Source organism: Cydia pomonella, chromosome 7, assembly GCF_033807575.1.
Source record: "Cydia pomonella isolate Wapato2018A chromosome 7, ilCydPomo1, whole genome shotgun sequence".
In the NCBI taxonomy this organism is placed as follows: Eukaryota; Metazoa; Arthropoda; class Insecta; order Lepidoptera; family Tortricidae; genus Cydia; species Cydia pomonella.
Window position 1 is genome coordinate 4,482,770 of NC_084709.1, and position 17,818 is coordinate 4,500,587.

General features: G+C 37.5%; 1 protein-coding gene across 3 annotated transcripts in view; it reads left to right on the forward strand.

Moving 5' to 3' along the window:
• Positions 1–16,747, forward strand: part of LOC133519623 (elongation of very long chain fatty acids protein 7-like) — a 70,460-nt gene extending 53,713 nt beyond the window's left edge. For all 3 annotated transcript variants that reach the window (XM_061853658.1, XM_061853657.1, XM_061853656.1), the window contains 2 exons: positions 10,369–10,433; positions 13,755–16,747. In XM_061853658.1, coding sequence (XP_061709642.1) covers positions 10,369–10,433; positions 13,755–14,076 — 387 coding nt within the window. In that variant the 3' untranslated portion in view covers positions 14,077–16,747. The remainder of the gene's footprint in view (positions 1–10,368; positions 10,434–13,754) is intronic.
• The last annotated feature ends 1,071 nt before the right edge of the window (positions 16,748–17,818 follow it).

Consider the following 17,818-nt stretch of genomic DNA (forward strand, 5'->3'; position numbering starts at 1 on the left):
GAGCCTAGCCTCCGAATAGAATTCGTCACCAATTTTATAGGTATTATCTATAACGGGGAATGCTGTTGCAGCCCGAAAATTTTTTGAGGTTTTACGCTGGCTGAAGTATATTGAACTACGTTGATACAAACTGTATATTTCATTACGTTGATGACAATAAGCAATTAAGAAAAATGACAACAAATAAATTTATCGCTACAAAAATCAGAGTAACCATTAAAAACATTAAGGAAACTCAAAACATGGCCTATAAAGATGCCGGAACCAATTATTTGCCCATAACAGTAACTTTGCACTGACAGGAAAGAAAATTGATATTTCGTGTTATTTAACTTAATAATTATAGGGCGAAGTAGTCAACAACTTGAGGCCCATTCGAATTAAAAAATACACAGTATATTTTTATTTGACTTAATATTTCTCGTAGTGGGGTGTGGGTTGTACTTATTATATAGGTTTTTTTTTACTTTACCTAGTCGACCTGATCAGTCGAAATTGATTAATTTGTTTAACACCCTGAGTAAAGTTGTTCAGAATGTCTTATCTTATCACTTTTTGCTCAATATGGCTAAAGGTAAAGAAAAATACCCTGTATACAGTGTATCTTCAAATAAGTGTACAGTTCTTTTTCACTAAAATGAGCTATACGGCTATACTTTTATGGTACCAACCATGAAATCACGAAAAAAAAATTTCATACCTTTTGGCTGATCAGGGGCCCATTTCTCGAACGGTATTATTGCTCCATAAACCGTCAAATCGTATGGGTTTCCATGACAACACACTAATAATATTAACCTAACATGGTTCAAGAAATGGCCAAAAAAAAATTGGGTATTTCCGCGGTTTCGGGGTTGGTCCCATAGAAAAAGTAGGTCGGTTTAGCAAATAGAATGCCCCATAGCCCCATAGTGCCCAGCGGTTGTAGCATGTTCGCATTTTATCACCTGTCACCATGCCTGTCACGTTCTAACAAGTATGTAAGTGCGAATGTGACAGGCGTAGTGACAGGTGATAAAAATCCTACCATGCTACCGCCGCAGCATGCCGTATTTGTGCACGCGAGATACGAGTATTTTTATGTCAAATGAAGTTGAGAGATTTTCGAATTTCGAACGCGGCTTTTTTTAATCTGTTCCAAAGGTTACTATCTCACCTTTTATTGTTTCGGACGGTGTAATGAACCTGTCAACGGCTCTGTAAGGAGTTATTTGGGCCGAATTTCAATGGTGGTCTGTCGGTGAACTGGAAATAACCGGAAATGTGGCCTTTTCCCCTTATGGTAATGAATTTACTGATTTATACTTGACTGCAATTTTACTCGGTATATTATTACTACATAACTATAAAGGGCAAGAAATAGGGCCATTTGAGTATGATATTTAACGGGTGAGTGAAGTGAGGATGCTTAGTATAATCGTTCTCTCCGGGTGCCGTTCAATTTTAATACAAACTTTTAGCATAATTTCATTTAACTACTATTGAAACGAATAATAAACATTATGTATAAAAACAAAACATATAAAGTTGTTAGTCATACTAATTTAATGACAGAATGCTCTATCATCATAAAAACATTTTTCATAACAATCCTTAGGAATAATTTTACTTGTTATAACATACATTTCGTATAATAATTAAAATATAGTACTACATTTTAACGAATGGTGACATAGTGTTCTATGATAAATATACTTGGTGTCAATCAAACTATTAAATTATACAACAATCTACCTATTCAACTTTAAAGCTGGTCGCCGTTAGGTACGACGACGAGCGAAGCGAGGAGGAGTGTTAGGTAGAACTGCGACCATATGGGGAGAACCATATGTCTTGGAAATTGTATTTTGCTTGTTCATTTTCACTAGGCGTTTATATGAAGTTTATCTGAATCCTTTAGGAACCACAAAGGTTCCAACTCACACTGGCCGCTGCTTTGCGGTAAAATATGTCGACAGACGTAAAGTACGGATGTAGGTAAGTTTGACGCTTAGAAAAATCGATTATGTTCCATGCAAATATAATGTTTTATGTTTTTTTATTAATTAGTAATTCAGTGTTGTTAAACTTTCAGCAAACTCAATCAAATAAAGTTTATGAAAGATTTCCCGTGGTTTGATTGTGAAACCACACCTTCAACATTATGCTGTTGGTTTTCATGAATAAAAAACGTTCTGAGTATAAAATAGTATACAGAGTGAACATTATACTGGTTGCCTGTTATGCAAATACATTACTATGCTACTAAACTATAATTACTTTCGAAATTATGCAATTCGTTTTTATTGTATTTGTTTTTATACCAAATCATAATTTCTGCATATCAAAATTATGCAATTCAAATTATGAAAAATGAAATTTCGCAAATTGTTATTATTAAAAACATTACACACCCGTTCTCTCCGATAACGCGCCTTTGTTACGCATATCGAGGACACTTTTTAGACTGGTTCGGTAGCCTTCGACTCGCCAGCACTCAGTAACCGTATAGGGACCACACAAGAAATCGCAAATTATTTTTCCATTTGTTCATTGTAGCCGCCGTGCAGGTCAGGATCTCGACGACTTAAATAAAACTTCGATTTATAATGAAGCGAAGTATAATCTTCCAAAGGGTACTGGTTTACAAGGGTTCTTGTCAAAACGGTTCAATGTAGAAAAGTGGGTGTTGATAGTATGGAGGATGATGAAAGAGTGATTTGCAATATATGATCAGTACAAAAAGGTAGTTCAAATTTAGATGCTTCTAATTGGCCGCGATACAGAATATGTGGAGCGCTCCTATTGGTGCTTTTAAAAAGCCTCCGAATACTAGCCGAGCCCGACGGCTGCGTTTAGCTACTGCATTGATTTTTATACGATAAAATAAGATTAATAAGTTGCATTCGCAACATTCATTTTGAATCTTATTTCAATTACCATAGGAGTTTTAATTAAATAACCGGTTAAAGTGACCGGGCCCTATTTTGCAGGTCTATACAAGGCAATGGGAAAGTGTACAATTAGTGAAATTTTCGTACAATCGAACAAATTGATATGATCCACCATAGAAATTTTCCTTTCCTTTACGTGACGAGCTGAAAGCACGCTCGCCTGCTGCGATCTACTACCACTACATGGCTGATGTCCTGACGTGCACTCAATGTACGCGGGGATTCACCTCGAAGATAGGCTACGTCAGCCATCTTCGGACGCACGAGCGTCGAAATATCTAGGGTGAAGTGGTCGCTATGGCCGAAATCGGCCGGAAGGATCATCATCGTCAAATTTTCCTTTATGTATCAATGTAATGGCAGTGACGTAGTATATGTGGTAAGGTTTCACAATTATCAGGGATCAAGCCGTTCGATAGTATGTACTTAAACAATAACAATGTACTTGACTTGCGTTTTTTGAAATTGCTGATATTATCTAAGATGTTCTCCGTTACTGACGCGTAAAGAACGTAAATACTTACGTCAATGAATGAGATTCACAATACGGATAATAACTTAAAGATGACTTAATGATTAAAGGACACGTTAAAGGTCACATTCAGATGACGACTGTAGCATTACTGTTGCGGCATTGCGTCTGCGGCGTTGGCAAGAACGATTCGAACTCTATAATTGTTTGTTTGACATGATGGCAGGCACACCCTAGAACCTAAACGGTCACGCACTGTGTGCGCACGGTTTAAGAGGAATTTTCTCCCACGTACCTACGCTCCGGCTGTGGAATGAGCTCCCTTCCGAGGTTTTCCCGAGAGTATGGGGTCTTCAAAAAAGGAGTGTACAGGTTTTTAAAGGGTTGGCAACGCGCATGTAACACCTCTGGAGTTTCAGACGTTCATAGGCCGTATGCTTGTTTGCCACCGTCGTGGTTTAAAAAATATTTTTATGAGACGGTAATGTCTGTCAGCTGTCAACAATCGAATTTCAACTGCAGCTGCTGCGGCATCATTGTTGCGGCCCCGATATCTGTCAATTTCCTTGATAAAATGAGTGACGGAATGAAAATCATAATCGCGGCAGTAATGCGGCGGCGAAAGTCACTCATTTTATAAAGGATATTGACAGATATACAAACGGATAAGGACCCGGGTATGACCTCAAACTACGTCCAAAACCTACCTACCTACACCTTGACTTACCTGTACCTTGGGAGCTGAACGCGGAGGTGTTAGCGGAGAGGCACGGGCTGAGGGCGGAGGCCAGGAGACGTGGTGAGCCCCCAGACGCGGAAGAGGACCCGGGGTCTGCTGTCATTTTATTTCATAAAATTAGTGACGTTCATTGCTACATTACTGCCGCGATTCAACCGTTTCGTCACTCATTTTATCAATTAAATTGACAGTGGCAATACCCGCGTCGCAACAGTAATGCAGCTGCAGCTAATATCATGCAACGGGCTGTGCTCTGAAGAATTGTTTGACATGATGCCAACGGCCACTTTCTATCACCGCACTGCTCGCCGTCGGCAGGGTGTTCATCCTCATACCCTAGAGCCTAAATGGTCGCGCACTGTGCGGTTTAAGAGGAATTTCCTCCCGCGGTCGCTCCGGCTGTGGAATGAGCTCCCTGCCGAGGTTTTCCCGAGGGTATACAGTATGGGGTTCTTCAAAAAAGGAGTGTACAGGTTTTTAAAGGGTCGGCAACGCGCATGTAACACCTCTGGAGTTGCAGGCGTCCATAGGCTACGGTGACTGCTTACCATCAGGCGGGCCGTATGCTTGTTTGCCACCGACGTGACATAAAAAAAGTCACTCTAAAGCATCATATAGCAACATAGGAAGGCAGCCTATCGCAATACTAATAGGACTACTTAATTTCCATTACGGTCTTATAAACCATACGTTAGACATTTACTTTTTAAATTTCGCAAGCGATGATTTGCTAACGTAGCCTTGCTTTAGTTACTTACGCAGGAAAATTGATAACGAGTTAGATTTAGAAGGAAAATATAGTTTAAATAGTGCGTACTTTGTGGTCTTACCACACAATAATCCAGAGTATTAATGCAAAGATGTAGAGACGCGGGGAGGCATTGACATATATCTATGGACGGGCCGTACGGGCACTAAGAATGGTGCTATTTCAGTGGTGTCACTCACTAATTCGAGTCAATCGTGCAATATAACGCAACTAGTTGCGACCTATCGCGCGCGTCATGTGAACTCATCAACCAATCGCGTTGTGGCGTTAGACTGCACGATTGGCTCGAATTAGTGTACTGGCCCCATTCTTATTGCCCGTAAGGCCCGTCCTTGCCAATGATGCTACTTATGACAGTTCCTCCAGTTCCCTTTTTGATAGACTTAATTTAAAAAATTATTGATGAAATAGGTTGTACAGTATTTTTATCACTTAATTGACATTTCTGAATAAAATAAACCGGCCAAGTGCGAGTCGGACTCGCACAGGAAGGTTTCCGTACCATTATCTATAAAAACGGTCACCCATCCAAGTACTGACCCCGCCCGACGTTGCTTAACTTCGGTGATTGGATGAGAACCTCGAGTTTGGAAATAAATATTTATTTGTTGTTATAGCGGCAACAGAAATATATAATCTGTAGAAATTTAAACTGGCTAACTATCACGGTTCATGAGATACAGCCTGGTGACAGACGGATGGACGGACGGACGGACGGACAGCGGATTCTCAGTAATAGGGTCCCGTTTGACCCTTTGGGTACGGAACCCTAAAAAATGTGTTATAGTACCAAAAAAGTAAAAAAAAACTGACATTGACAGTTACTCTATACAAAAATGAACTGTCATCATAATGATCATCATTGGCCGTGTCAAGTATAGTGATAATGGATCGCTAGCCATCAGAACATCGTGTATAATATTATACTTAAAAAAAGAACGTCACGTACCCGAAACTTCTGGAACGCCCTAACAGGTGAAAGAAATAGATTTGAACTGGAAGTATCTACCTGATAAGTTTCTCAACGCTCCGCCAATAAGGATAGACCGCGCCTAACATTCCGACCGACGGGATCTGCTCTTGCGCAAGTAGGATATGCGCGGAGAACAAACGCGTCAGTCATACTGCGCTAGTAGTCATTTATATTAAATTTGCAATATTTTTTTACATTAAAAGTGCCAGTTATGTACTTATATGAGTCAAGAAACAATTTATATGGTAAAAAAATTGGTTGAACGGTTCAAGCGTGCGTTTGCGTGTTAGATTATTATTACAATCAGGATAAGCCTTCTCTCTAGAACTTGTTGTCTCACATTTTTTGCGGTTGCGTGGTCCCTACAGAATTTTCTTAAGCGGATCTTACTGTATGTGTGTAGGCCTAAATAGGCACACAAACTGGAAATCGCTGATCAGGTTACGTATACAAGATGCCAATCGTTCACGCCTCGTAACGTACCGTAGTTATCCCTTCTATCACTCTTTCCATATTAGTGCGACAGAGACAATTGCGTTTCGTTCGCTACGGACCTTTAACGATAGGCAATTTGGCACGTTAGCTACGCAGCTTGGGCTATAACCGCGAAAATCGAAGTTCGTCAATTGCGGGCATTTTTCTATGTCACTCTAAATGCGTTTTAGTGGGAGTAAAAGAGAAAGACCCCCGCCTAGTATAGTAGACAGTATAACTCTGTCGTTCAGGTTTCGACACTCAGCGGAACGCCGTCCTTTCCCCAGCTCCCCCACCCCCTGCTGTAGCATTCAAGAATCCTTTCAAGTTGCTATTAAGTCTATTAATCAATCAAATTCTCGTAATACGCATCGGCATTTCTCTAAGTCCGCAAACGTTCAAGTATGCTTGATAATTACATGTACTTGACGACTACGTAGGAGACATGCATGCATGATTTAAGGTATTGACTATGGAGGGTAAAGGTAACGAGAACAGTCTATGTGTATGAAAAATGTCCATCAAAAAATCTTAAAGGTGGCGCCACAATACATCACGTTAGATATTTTAGATATTTAATCGGTTATTTTCGTTCCTGCAGAACGAAATGATAACGTATTTGGCATAATCTGTTATATGAAACGAACAATTCTTTAAATTTTTCGAGCCCTGCTATATCATTTACAAATAACCGGCCAAGAGCATGTCGGGCCACGCTCAGTGTAGGGTTCCGTAGTTACTCTTCCGTCACAATAAGCTAAACTGGAGCTTAAAGTATAGTAAATTGTTAACCAAGGGATGAAACGGTACCTTTCACGCTTAAACAAATAGGCAAATTTGCATAATCAGTACCTAATTAAAGTAAGTCTTTTTACTATGAAGGGAAAACTTTTTGCGATAACTCAAAAACAGCTAAACTGATCATGTCCGCTATAGTTTTCATTTAATGTCTTTCTTAAGCTCTACTTCCACGATTTTTTTCATATTTTTTGGACCTATGGTTCAAAAGTTAGAGGGGGGGGGGACACATTTTTTTTTTCTTTCGGAGCGATTATCTCCGAATATATTCACTTTATCAAAAAATGTTTCTTGAAAACCCCTATTAGTTTTTAAAGACCTTTCCAACGATATCCCACACTATAGGGTTAAAGCGAAAAAAAAAATTCACCCCCACTTTACGTGTAGAGGAGGTACCCTAAAAAAAAAAAATTTTTTAGATTTTATTGTACGACTTTGTCGGCTTTATTGATTTATATATCCATGCCAAATTTCAGCATTCTAGCACTAACGACCACGGAGCAAAGCCTCGGACAGACAGACAGACAGACAGACAGACGGACATGGCGAAACTATAAGGGTTCCGTTTTATGCCATTTGGCTACGGAACCCTAAAAACGTATATTTAATACGCTTGCAATCGTACGTGTCAGCGAAAGTGAATAGGCGGAACCACGATTAAGAACACCTAGTCTCAAATCTGTCATGCTCAATCTTCATGACCTAAACCTAGAAAGCTAGGCTTCGTATAAATTGCCCGTGGCCATCTTAGAAAGCTCATTATACATATGCACGTAACTATTTATAAACATTATTCATCATTTTTGATGGAATAATTACATCAGTGGTATATCACTTAATTGTTCGTTTGCGTAGCTTATGACTGTCTGTGAGCAGTAATTGAGGCGCAGTCTAGCGAGCGAAAAAGAAAACGCGCCATGTTTTATGGCTCCTCTACATGATGGCCCAGCGCTGGACCAGCAAGATGGCCATGCGATGGTTATGGCTCCTCCAACCAATGGCCCAGCGCTGGACCAGCGAGATGGCCATGCGATGGTTGAGAGCACCCACTATGGAATGGGCAACGTGTAGATGCGTACGTATGGTACGTACGCTGGCCTACCTTTGATGTGCGGACGATAAACCGACACCGTGGCCATCTCATCGGCATCTCGCCGCGCCATAAGCCATCCGAAAGTATCCAATTCCATTAGACAGGAACGACTACTACTAGAGAGGAACTAGGTCTGCCACTATACAACATGGATTTGTACAGTGGTACTTCTGTACTATTATCTATTCTATGACAAGATTATACAATGATACTTAGTCGAGTCTGTATATGTAAGGCGCGATGCAAATCATGAGGTTCGAATTGGAATCCCGGCTTAACTGAACAGCGATTGAATAGACCAAAAATGTTCTGAAAAACCGGTGTATTTTTGGTAAAGATCGTGTCATTCACGAAGACGTGTGCCTTGACTCGTAATGTCATGTCATTAAAGGTTAGATTTGTTCGTGTCATCGTGATTGACACGAACTATAACTAGCTGGGTAAATAAATTTGTCCAAAGCATAAAGATATACAGATACTTGTATAAACGGCCTGATTCGAAGTTTAAGATACCTACGTCAAAAGTGACGTTTCTCTTACATAGATCCGATCCATATCGTATCTAGACCTAAAAGGCCGAAAGAAGTAGACATTTTTAAATGCAAAGTATTCGGCAAGAAAATTATGGCGTTATTATTAAACGTGTGTCAAGTTTAACAAGCTGTTTGAAATCGTTTGTTCTTATCTGTCATTTTGAGATTTGTGTTTGTTAGAAAGAGACAAAACTTAAAAAGGTTTGCGATTTTTTATGAATAAGGGGTTACCTAAAGGCTTAGGGCCCTTTAAGGCTTTAAAGAAGCCTATTTATGATGTCCACAGGCATTACTCATAAGATTAACTCATACTCAAGATATTTCTGAACTCCGAATAATCTCACTTGATTAAAAGTAATGACACAGTCTAAGATAAAACTCACTATTTCAGTAACAGCCTATTTACTGATGGCCGTGTCAACGTGATATGTATGTAATTAAACGGGCTTTTAATGTCTCTTCTTTTTATCGAATGAACCCACTTGACTCCATAACCATGTGTTTTAATGTGGATCCGGTTTTCTAACTTATCACGTTAATGTGAAAGTTCCTGTTTAGATACCTACTTGTTGATAGGTATCATTAACGCAGAAATGTCGGGTCGGATTTGTATAAAATTTTATACACAACGCAACGATAGTTGACCCCCTCGTCCCTGAATAGACTGTGTGTAATGTGTGTGCTGCTAGGGTCAACTATCTCTGCAGCTGACTACATAACATACATGTTATTTTCATATATATCTAAGGACGGCCCTTACAGACACTAGAATGGTGCTAGTTCATCGGTGTCACTACGAATTTGAGCCAATCGTGCAGTCTAACGCAACTAGTTGCGACCAGTCGCGCGCGTGGTGCGAACTCATCGACCAATCGCGTTGTGGGGTTAGACTGCACGATTGCCTCCAATTCGTGTGCTTGACACCGCTGTACTGGCCCTATTCTTATTGCCCGTAAGGCCCATCCTTATATATATGTCAATGGTCATTTTTATTTCGACGCAGATAAAGCCGATATCAAGTGTTAGAGTAAATATATCTTCAAGCTTGCATCGCAAATGTAATTCTTGACAATAAGTTATTTTGGCATCGAGGTGGCGAGTTAGACCAAGCTAAGTTAGCAGTGATTTTGATAGCACATACTGCGCAAGTGTTATTTATATGTCATAATTTTATAGAAGTCGTTGTTAGTGAGTTTTGCGGAACTTATGTACGGTGAAGAAAAACATCGTAAGGAAACCGGACTAATCCCAATAAGGCCTAGTTTACCCTCTGGTTTGGAAGGTCAGATGGCAGTCGCTTTCGTAAAAACTAGTGCCTACGCCAATTCTTGGGATTAGTTGCCAAACGGACCCCAGGCTCCCATGAGCCATAGCAAAATGCAGGGACAAAACGAGGAAAATGATGATGAATTTTATTGCAAATCCTGGGATATCAAAATGACAAAATCGCTGCCAACTTAGCTTGGTCTGACTCTATCTGTATTTGCAGATGCTGTGCTTACTCAGTTTTCGGTAGGGTTTCCTTGCAAGTAAGTAGCAATATAAGCAGTATTTTTTCAAACGTTTTTTATTTGCCTTTTCCAGATCCAATTCTACATGGTGCTCTTCCACTCAATCAGCGCTCTGTTCTTCGACTGCGGATATCCTAGGTAAGGATTTAAAAAAAGCGTACACAAATTAAAAATACATACCCCTGTAGTTTTTTTGTGACGTGACGTAACAATATTCATATTCGTTTATTTCGTATATACGTGAAAACATTTTAAAGATAAGATTAACAATACATTTTCGATCATTATTAATAAAATAAATCATAATAAATACAATGTCAGATTATTAACAAGAATAAAAACAATAGATGATAAAGTAAATGAAATTCAAATTAAATGTCACAGAATTCTCGGATGTCATAAAATACGTTATTAATTAGCCATTCCATAAAAAGATTTATTATTTTCTACGTTTTGTATGTCATTTGCATGCTATCCATTGTAGATTTTCGAACCGATTACATAGCTGGTTCTGGTAGGCTTGGTTAGTCTGCATTTGGGTGTAGCTAGTTTCTCCCTTTGTTTTTCTCTCAAATATTTAACCTAGAACTTTTGGGACAATGTAAAGATTCTAAATATACATTTTACAACTAGATCGGTTATACTAGATTGTTAACCAAGGGGTGAAATGATGCCTTTCACCCGAGTCATACACTCTGCTTTTTATTTCGATTGCGAGGAAATTGAAATACATGTGTTATTTTAAAAACATGACTAAGTATAATTTTTTATAGCATTTCATGAGGGTATTTTCGACCAACCTTTTAGGTAAAAGCATCGTTATTTATGAAATGAGGAGTTCAATATCAGAATGAAAATTGCTTTACTAATACATTTTACAATTGCTTATCGTAAAAAAATTAAAAAGATCGTACTTGGAAAGTAAAATTCTCTAGTGCAGAAACGTATTATTTTCTGAACACATTTTAGAAGAAAACAACAATGACCCTCCTTCAGAGCATAAGCAATGAAAAGGCATTTACAAGTTATGGTGGAATAAAGAAACTCACATAATTACGAAAACGAACGTAAAAACAATTACACTCATTATTTTATGCACTCGTGTACAAAATACAAATAATTTCAAGCAATCGTCTTACGCTCAATTAAACTAAAACAGTACCTTTCCAAATCTCTAATAAATGCCCTTGCCTCTCGAGGTGTACAAATCAGGATGTCGAAAAGAGTTGCATTGGAGAATTCACTTGCAATGCGCACTCGAGCAAGGAGAGCGGTCAGTGTTAGTGGAGTGCACGTGTACCTTTTTGCACTTTATTTAATTGTGATAAGGCGGAAATTACGTTAAATTACTAATTGGATTATATCGAGATGAGACTAAGCTAACTCCGTACGCACTTTGATAGAACAAAGTGTGGCGGTGTCGGTAAAAAGTAAAAACGTCATATTTTCATAGAAATTTCTTATTTCTACACATTGTCACTGCATTGATATGGCTTGGTTGGACCAAATATCAAATATCAAATATCAAATATTTATTCAGCAAATAGGCCACAGGGGCACTTTTACATGTCCATTTTTACAAACAATAAATTAAAAAAAAAAACAATTACAAATATCGAATCTATGAAATAATAAATACTTTATTAGAGATGTATACTGTCTCTAAATGTCAAATTACACAAAAAAAAACTATGATAAAAAAATAAAACCATAAAATACTAAAATTCTTTAGAGATGTATAAGTCTCTACGTGTCAGAGATAAAATATAAAAATATATATTAAATTATCCTTAGAGATGTAGAGGGTCGCCAAGGCTTGAATTCTTATATAAATAATTAAAAGACAAAAAAATTAAAACAGACAAGAACCGAATGAAGTGTCTCACGTTAATGTCACTCAAAAGTAAAGTTACATACTTTAACATAACCTGTACCCCGTGTAAGCTTAAACAGACCGGTCTCCACAAACAGCACCCGTTCACGAGTATGACGTGTATCTCAGCCATCGCCTCCCTCAACCTTCATTCGGGAAAGTGGCGACCCGATCAACGACGCCACCGTAAGTAAAGACTTTTAAGCGAGCATGACATGTTCAAGCTGCCGGGTTGTATTAATATAAATATAATTAAAAAAAATGTGAGATACAACATTTGTGCTTGTAAGTTACATTAAAGACGGCATAGCGCCACATAAACGCGACTACATATTATTCATAAGGAGTGCCTACCTATAAAACTAAATTATAAATTTAAATTGACTTAGAGATGTACAGGTCTCTAAGTGTCCAAATCATTAAAATAGGTATTAAAATAAAATGAAATTTTTAAATAAAATAAAAGTTAAAATAAAATAAAATCTTAGAGGTGTATAAGGTCTCTAAGTGTCCAAAACTAAAATAATACAATCAAACGAGAACATGATGTTCTCTTGTGTCAGTTCTACTGGACGCTAGTATGGTTATTTCACAGGAAGAAAACGAAAACACTATTACTGACATTTTTATCATACTATCAAGATCAAGCTACTGGCTTAAAGGCATCCTTATCATCTATGAAATCATTCACAGCATAATACGCCTTACTTAACAAAGAGCTCTTAACGTGTGACTTAAATTTGTTAAGAGGCAAATTCACTATATCAGTGGGAACTTTGTTATAAAAACGTGTACAGTTCCCGACGAAAGACGTACTAACCTTACGGAGGCGGTGGGCGGGCACAGCAAGTTTATGCTTGTTTCTAGTGTTATAGTTATGGATATCACTGTTAAGCTTGAATTCGTTAATGTTTTTCCGAACATACATAATATTCTCAAGTATGTATTGAGATGCAACGGTAAGAATGCTTGCATCTTTAAATTTCTCTCTTAGGGATACTCGAGCGCCCAGTCCATAGATGGAACGTACAGCTCGCTTTTGCAGTACAAATATTGTCTGAATGTCTGCCGCTTTTCCCCACAACAGAATTCCATACGAGAATTCCAGAATTCCAAGTCCTAGTCTTCCATCTAGTTTTTTTCTATGTATGTCATACCACAGATATCAAATCAGCATGGACATGATGGCCGCCATTGTCATAACTGCGATAATTACAGTGTCATTCTCTTTAAATTTCGCAATGTAAAAAATGGTATTTACTTTATCACGGGGATAACAGCGACCATCATTCGTCCACTGATTACCAAATAGGACTAAATCATGGGCGTAAGGCAAGGTACACGCAGGGGTTGTGCAGCCTGACTGCCTGGCTACGCCCTTGGACTAAACTGAAATCCTTTTTATGCCATAAAAAAACCGTAGGGAAAATGGACTCCTCCTATCAGTTACTCCTATAAATATCTTAATACCCAACATTAAGACTGTCGTGATTTTCGCTCTGAATCTTCATAATATATTATTTATATAAATAGGTGCCCATTTAGTTTGTTTTCCTCAACTAACCCTACATGTCTAACTTCCCCAGGATCATTGCCTTCGGCCTCGTGCTTCACTCCACTATCTTTATCGTCCTCTTCACCAACTTCTACATCCAGGCCTACAAGAAGAAACCCAAACCACCCACCAACAACAATACCATCACTAACGGATACGCCAAAAACGGCCATATTCCTAATGGCCAGGAATCTACTAGCCAAGAGATGAATGGCAAAATTCCCAATGGCCAGGAGATGAACGGGAAAATTCCAAATGGATTGGAGATGAACGGCAAAATTCCAAATGGCAATGGACACATCAAAAACGGATGCCTAAATGGTGATGTCAGAGAAAAAGAGAAGGTGCAATAAGACTTTTGTAGGCGTAATGGTTGCGTTTTTATCGCAAAATAAGTATGTGTCGCTTACCCGTCAGAATGTGTAGTTTTATCCACAGCGATAAATGATAAAAACGCAATCATTCACAGCCACCCTGTTGCTTTAGTTCCGTAAGGAGAATTTCGTGCCCTTGTCTTCAAAATGTCAACAGTCATGACATTTTGAATTAATTTATCTTAATTTAACTGTATCAGGGCACTTATTAAGCTCATGGTCGTAGGAATTCCAAAAGAAAGGTTCAATGCCAAGACCATTATGCGCATGACGAAATTTTGCATCGACATAGTCGCTTACCATTTTTTTATTATGATAAGAGCTGTGGGATGTGGAAATTGGTTTATCTGTATGACCATTTGAATGCCGTATTTACTTATGTGAATACTAGCGTCTTTCAAATTTTTCTATTTTCTATTAACAGTCGATTTGTAATTTAAAAATTGCGAATAAAATTCGCCATCTTGAAAATTATTACTAGTGTTGGGGTATATACGGAAATATCTCCTTAAATAACTTATATAGTTATGTACCATATTTTTTTATGGTTCCACTGTGAGCTATGGTTGATATGATTTAGGGTGTAGTATTGTAAATAAGTACCTGTAAATAAAATACATAGTTTTTATTATTCTCCGTCGCTGCATGTAATGTAGCGTTCTGTCTGAGAGGGGTATTTGTTTCTTTTATAAATTATACTAGTTTCACTATTAAACTTTTTGCAATTTTGAAAGTTTACAAACTTAAAACCTATATTTATACGATAACCGATTAAAAATACAAATGTCTCTATGCGCACGAAAAACACAATCAAACACATAATACAAATACGACGCTTTTACTGATTCTTATATACCTATAGGTAATAAGAATTTAAACAGATGCCGAAATTCGAAGTACTTTCGTATCTATACTGTTTTGAGAATCTAGTTGTTCGCACTTTACTATATTTCCTATTGCCTGAATGTAGTTAAGTTCTTTGGCGTCCCGTATAATTATGACGCTACCTCGAGATTCGTGCCAGTTATGCGTAATCGAGGACCGCTGGTATACATATGTACTGGTATACCTAAGCATGAACTGGCCTGGACGAACGCGATCATCGAATATCGAAATTTCGTTATCTGCCTGTTTGTCAGTCGGATATGTAAGAGAGTTTGCGGTAGGCCCTCATCAACCAGTATAAATGACATATCATGTTAGAAAATGCACTATTACTCTCCGCACCAGTGTTGCTCGGGCGTTAATTGCAATTGACAATTAACCATTACAAATTGAACCGTAAACCGTTACGGTTACAGTTTATGGTTCAATTTGTAATGGTTACTGGTCAATTGCATTTAAGTTTCGGCCAACACTGCTCCACACGATCATCTAACTCATGCAAGCGCAAATAAAAGTAAAAAATGTTACCGTTACTTGTATTAATATCAGATACGTCTCAGGGACATTTTTTTCGGTTTTTTGTAATACTACAGACATTAAAATGGGTGGAATCGGGATATATCCATAGTGTAAGCGAATGGATATAGTTTTTGTTTTACCGAACTACCTCAATATTCCGTCCAGTACTGATAGGTACCTATTATTAAAAATAAGTTCCGTCCGTGGTTATGCTCAATTAATTAGTTAGTTGTAAATATAATTATTTTGTATATTTTATGGTTAATATTATTCATGAAAATCTGATTAATTTAGGGTTGATCGATGACAGTAAGATGAATCTGAAATCATTTCACATCATGTAATGAAAGTTTTTTTTATTTATTATTGACCTATTATTGTATATGAATTACATGCAAGGAATTATTGAATAATGAATAAAAAAGATGAAAAGAGACAAAAAGTACATGTATAAGTTTATAACAAGCATAGTTTGGTTTGTTGTAGGACTTGTAGGATATAACTTTACTATGTGATACCTGTTTTGTTTGGTTATAAGTACAATGTCTTGTACTTTCAAACACAATTCTATTTTTTGGGCGCTCGTGTACCTACTTTTATATAAAAGTGCAACAAAAAACTTAAAATACTGTTCGTTAGTAATATATACACATAACTACGAACTTGAAAACATATACATTTGTTTCCTTACTGTTCATTATTGAGTTTTTGTCCATGTAAATATACATCGGTTACCGACTGAAAATATTTTTTGATTTTTCCTTTATACAGAATGATTTTGTTGTGTCTAAGGGATAAATATCTGAACAACGTTTACTATGAAGTCAACCACGAAATGGTGAAAAAAAATCTGCCGTTCCATAGAAAACGTGGGCTATTCGCCGAAATGTTTGAGACAGCCCAAATTTTTGTTTGCATTTTCGGGGTTGGGCCCATAAAAGTTGTTCAGTATGACCTCCATATTAGAGTATGGTCAGGCATAAGATAATCACTGTGTATAAGCACATTTTTACGCTCTTTTCCGTGTATATTACAGCATATTTTATAGCTCCCAGTGGAAGTGGGCCTATGCCCGTTTTGGTACATCTATTGGATACCAATGTTTTATACCAGTCAGTTTAGAGAAATTATATTTTATAATATAGGTGTTGTAACTATGTGATAATTTAAGTAGTATTAAGGATACTGTAAAAAGCAAGTGTATATCTTTTTTACCGTATTTTGGAAATAAAATAATCAAACTATACTTGTGTGTTGATTGCTTCACGCATCCTACTGCAAATCGAGTTTAATCTCATAGAAAGAAACTTATTGCTGTTTATTGGTCACTTTTTCGCCATTGCGCCATTGGTACTGCATTCAGCTATAAATATTAATTAATAAATAATAAAAGTTAAAAAAAGCTACTTCATCATCATTTTCTTATTACAAAATCAATAAGCTGTCATGTCATCAACTAGCATCCATTACGTTACGTCCATCCGTCCATGCCAGTCATTTAAACGAGGGCAACATCCTCAAAATGTTGATAAGAGCTTCATCAAGTCAAAAGCTATATTAGCCCGAGCGTTAGCGAAGGACTCCTTTTCAGCTTGGGCAGAAATGCTTTCGTATGTCTGGGTGGTCGCATTTCATAACCGAATCTGGGGAAATTTAGTTAGTAGGTTCGGTTTAGAATTAATTTTTCTGGCATTTAATTGTATGCAAATATTTCAAAACGGCGAAAATTTACCTGTAAGACTTAGGGTCAGTTGCAGTAAACTGTCTGTCATCGTTAAAGCGTTCGCTAAATTTGATTGTATGGGAATTAAGTTTTATAGATATCTGTTACCTTGATCAGTCTTTTAACAGTGGCTGGTGCAACTGGCCCTTAAGCGCTAGTAGTCTATGGTATTTAAGACTATTGTGAGTTCGATGTGATAATGATTCAAAGAAGTCGGCAAGTATTTTTTTATTTTTACGTTTTTTTAAGCTTATCGCGAGGTCTAAAGATCACAGAGCCACTATTTTACACTTTTTTTACATACAAACCTGTATTTACCATGATTATGTACATTTTTAAGGGTAATTTAGGAAACTTTGTATTAAAAAACGAAAGTACCTATCAAAAAAATTGCTATTTTTGAAACTTGTTTTGATTTCAATCTGGGTACATATATTTTGGTACACTCTGAGCATACCTAATCGTGGGTGAGACCCTATTCTTAAAATAGGCAAGTCCCGCCATCTAGCGGATAACGCATGGACTACGATGCTTACTTCAGAGTCTTCCACAAAGAGACCCACATTGATTTCGCTTGAAGGCAAGAGATGGCGT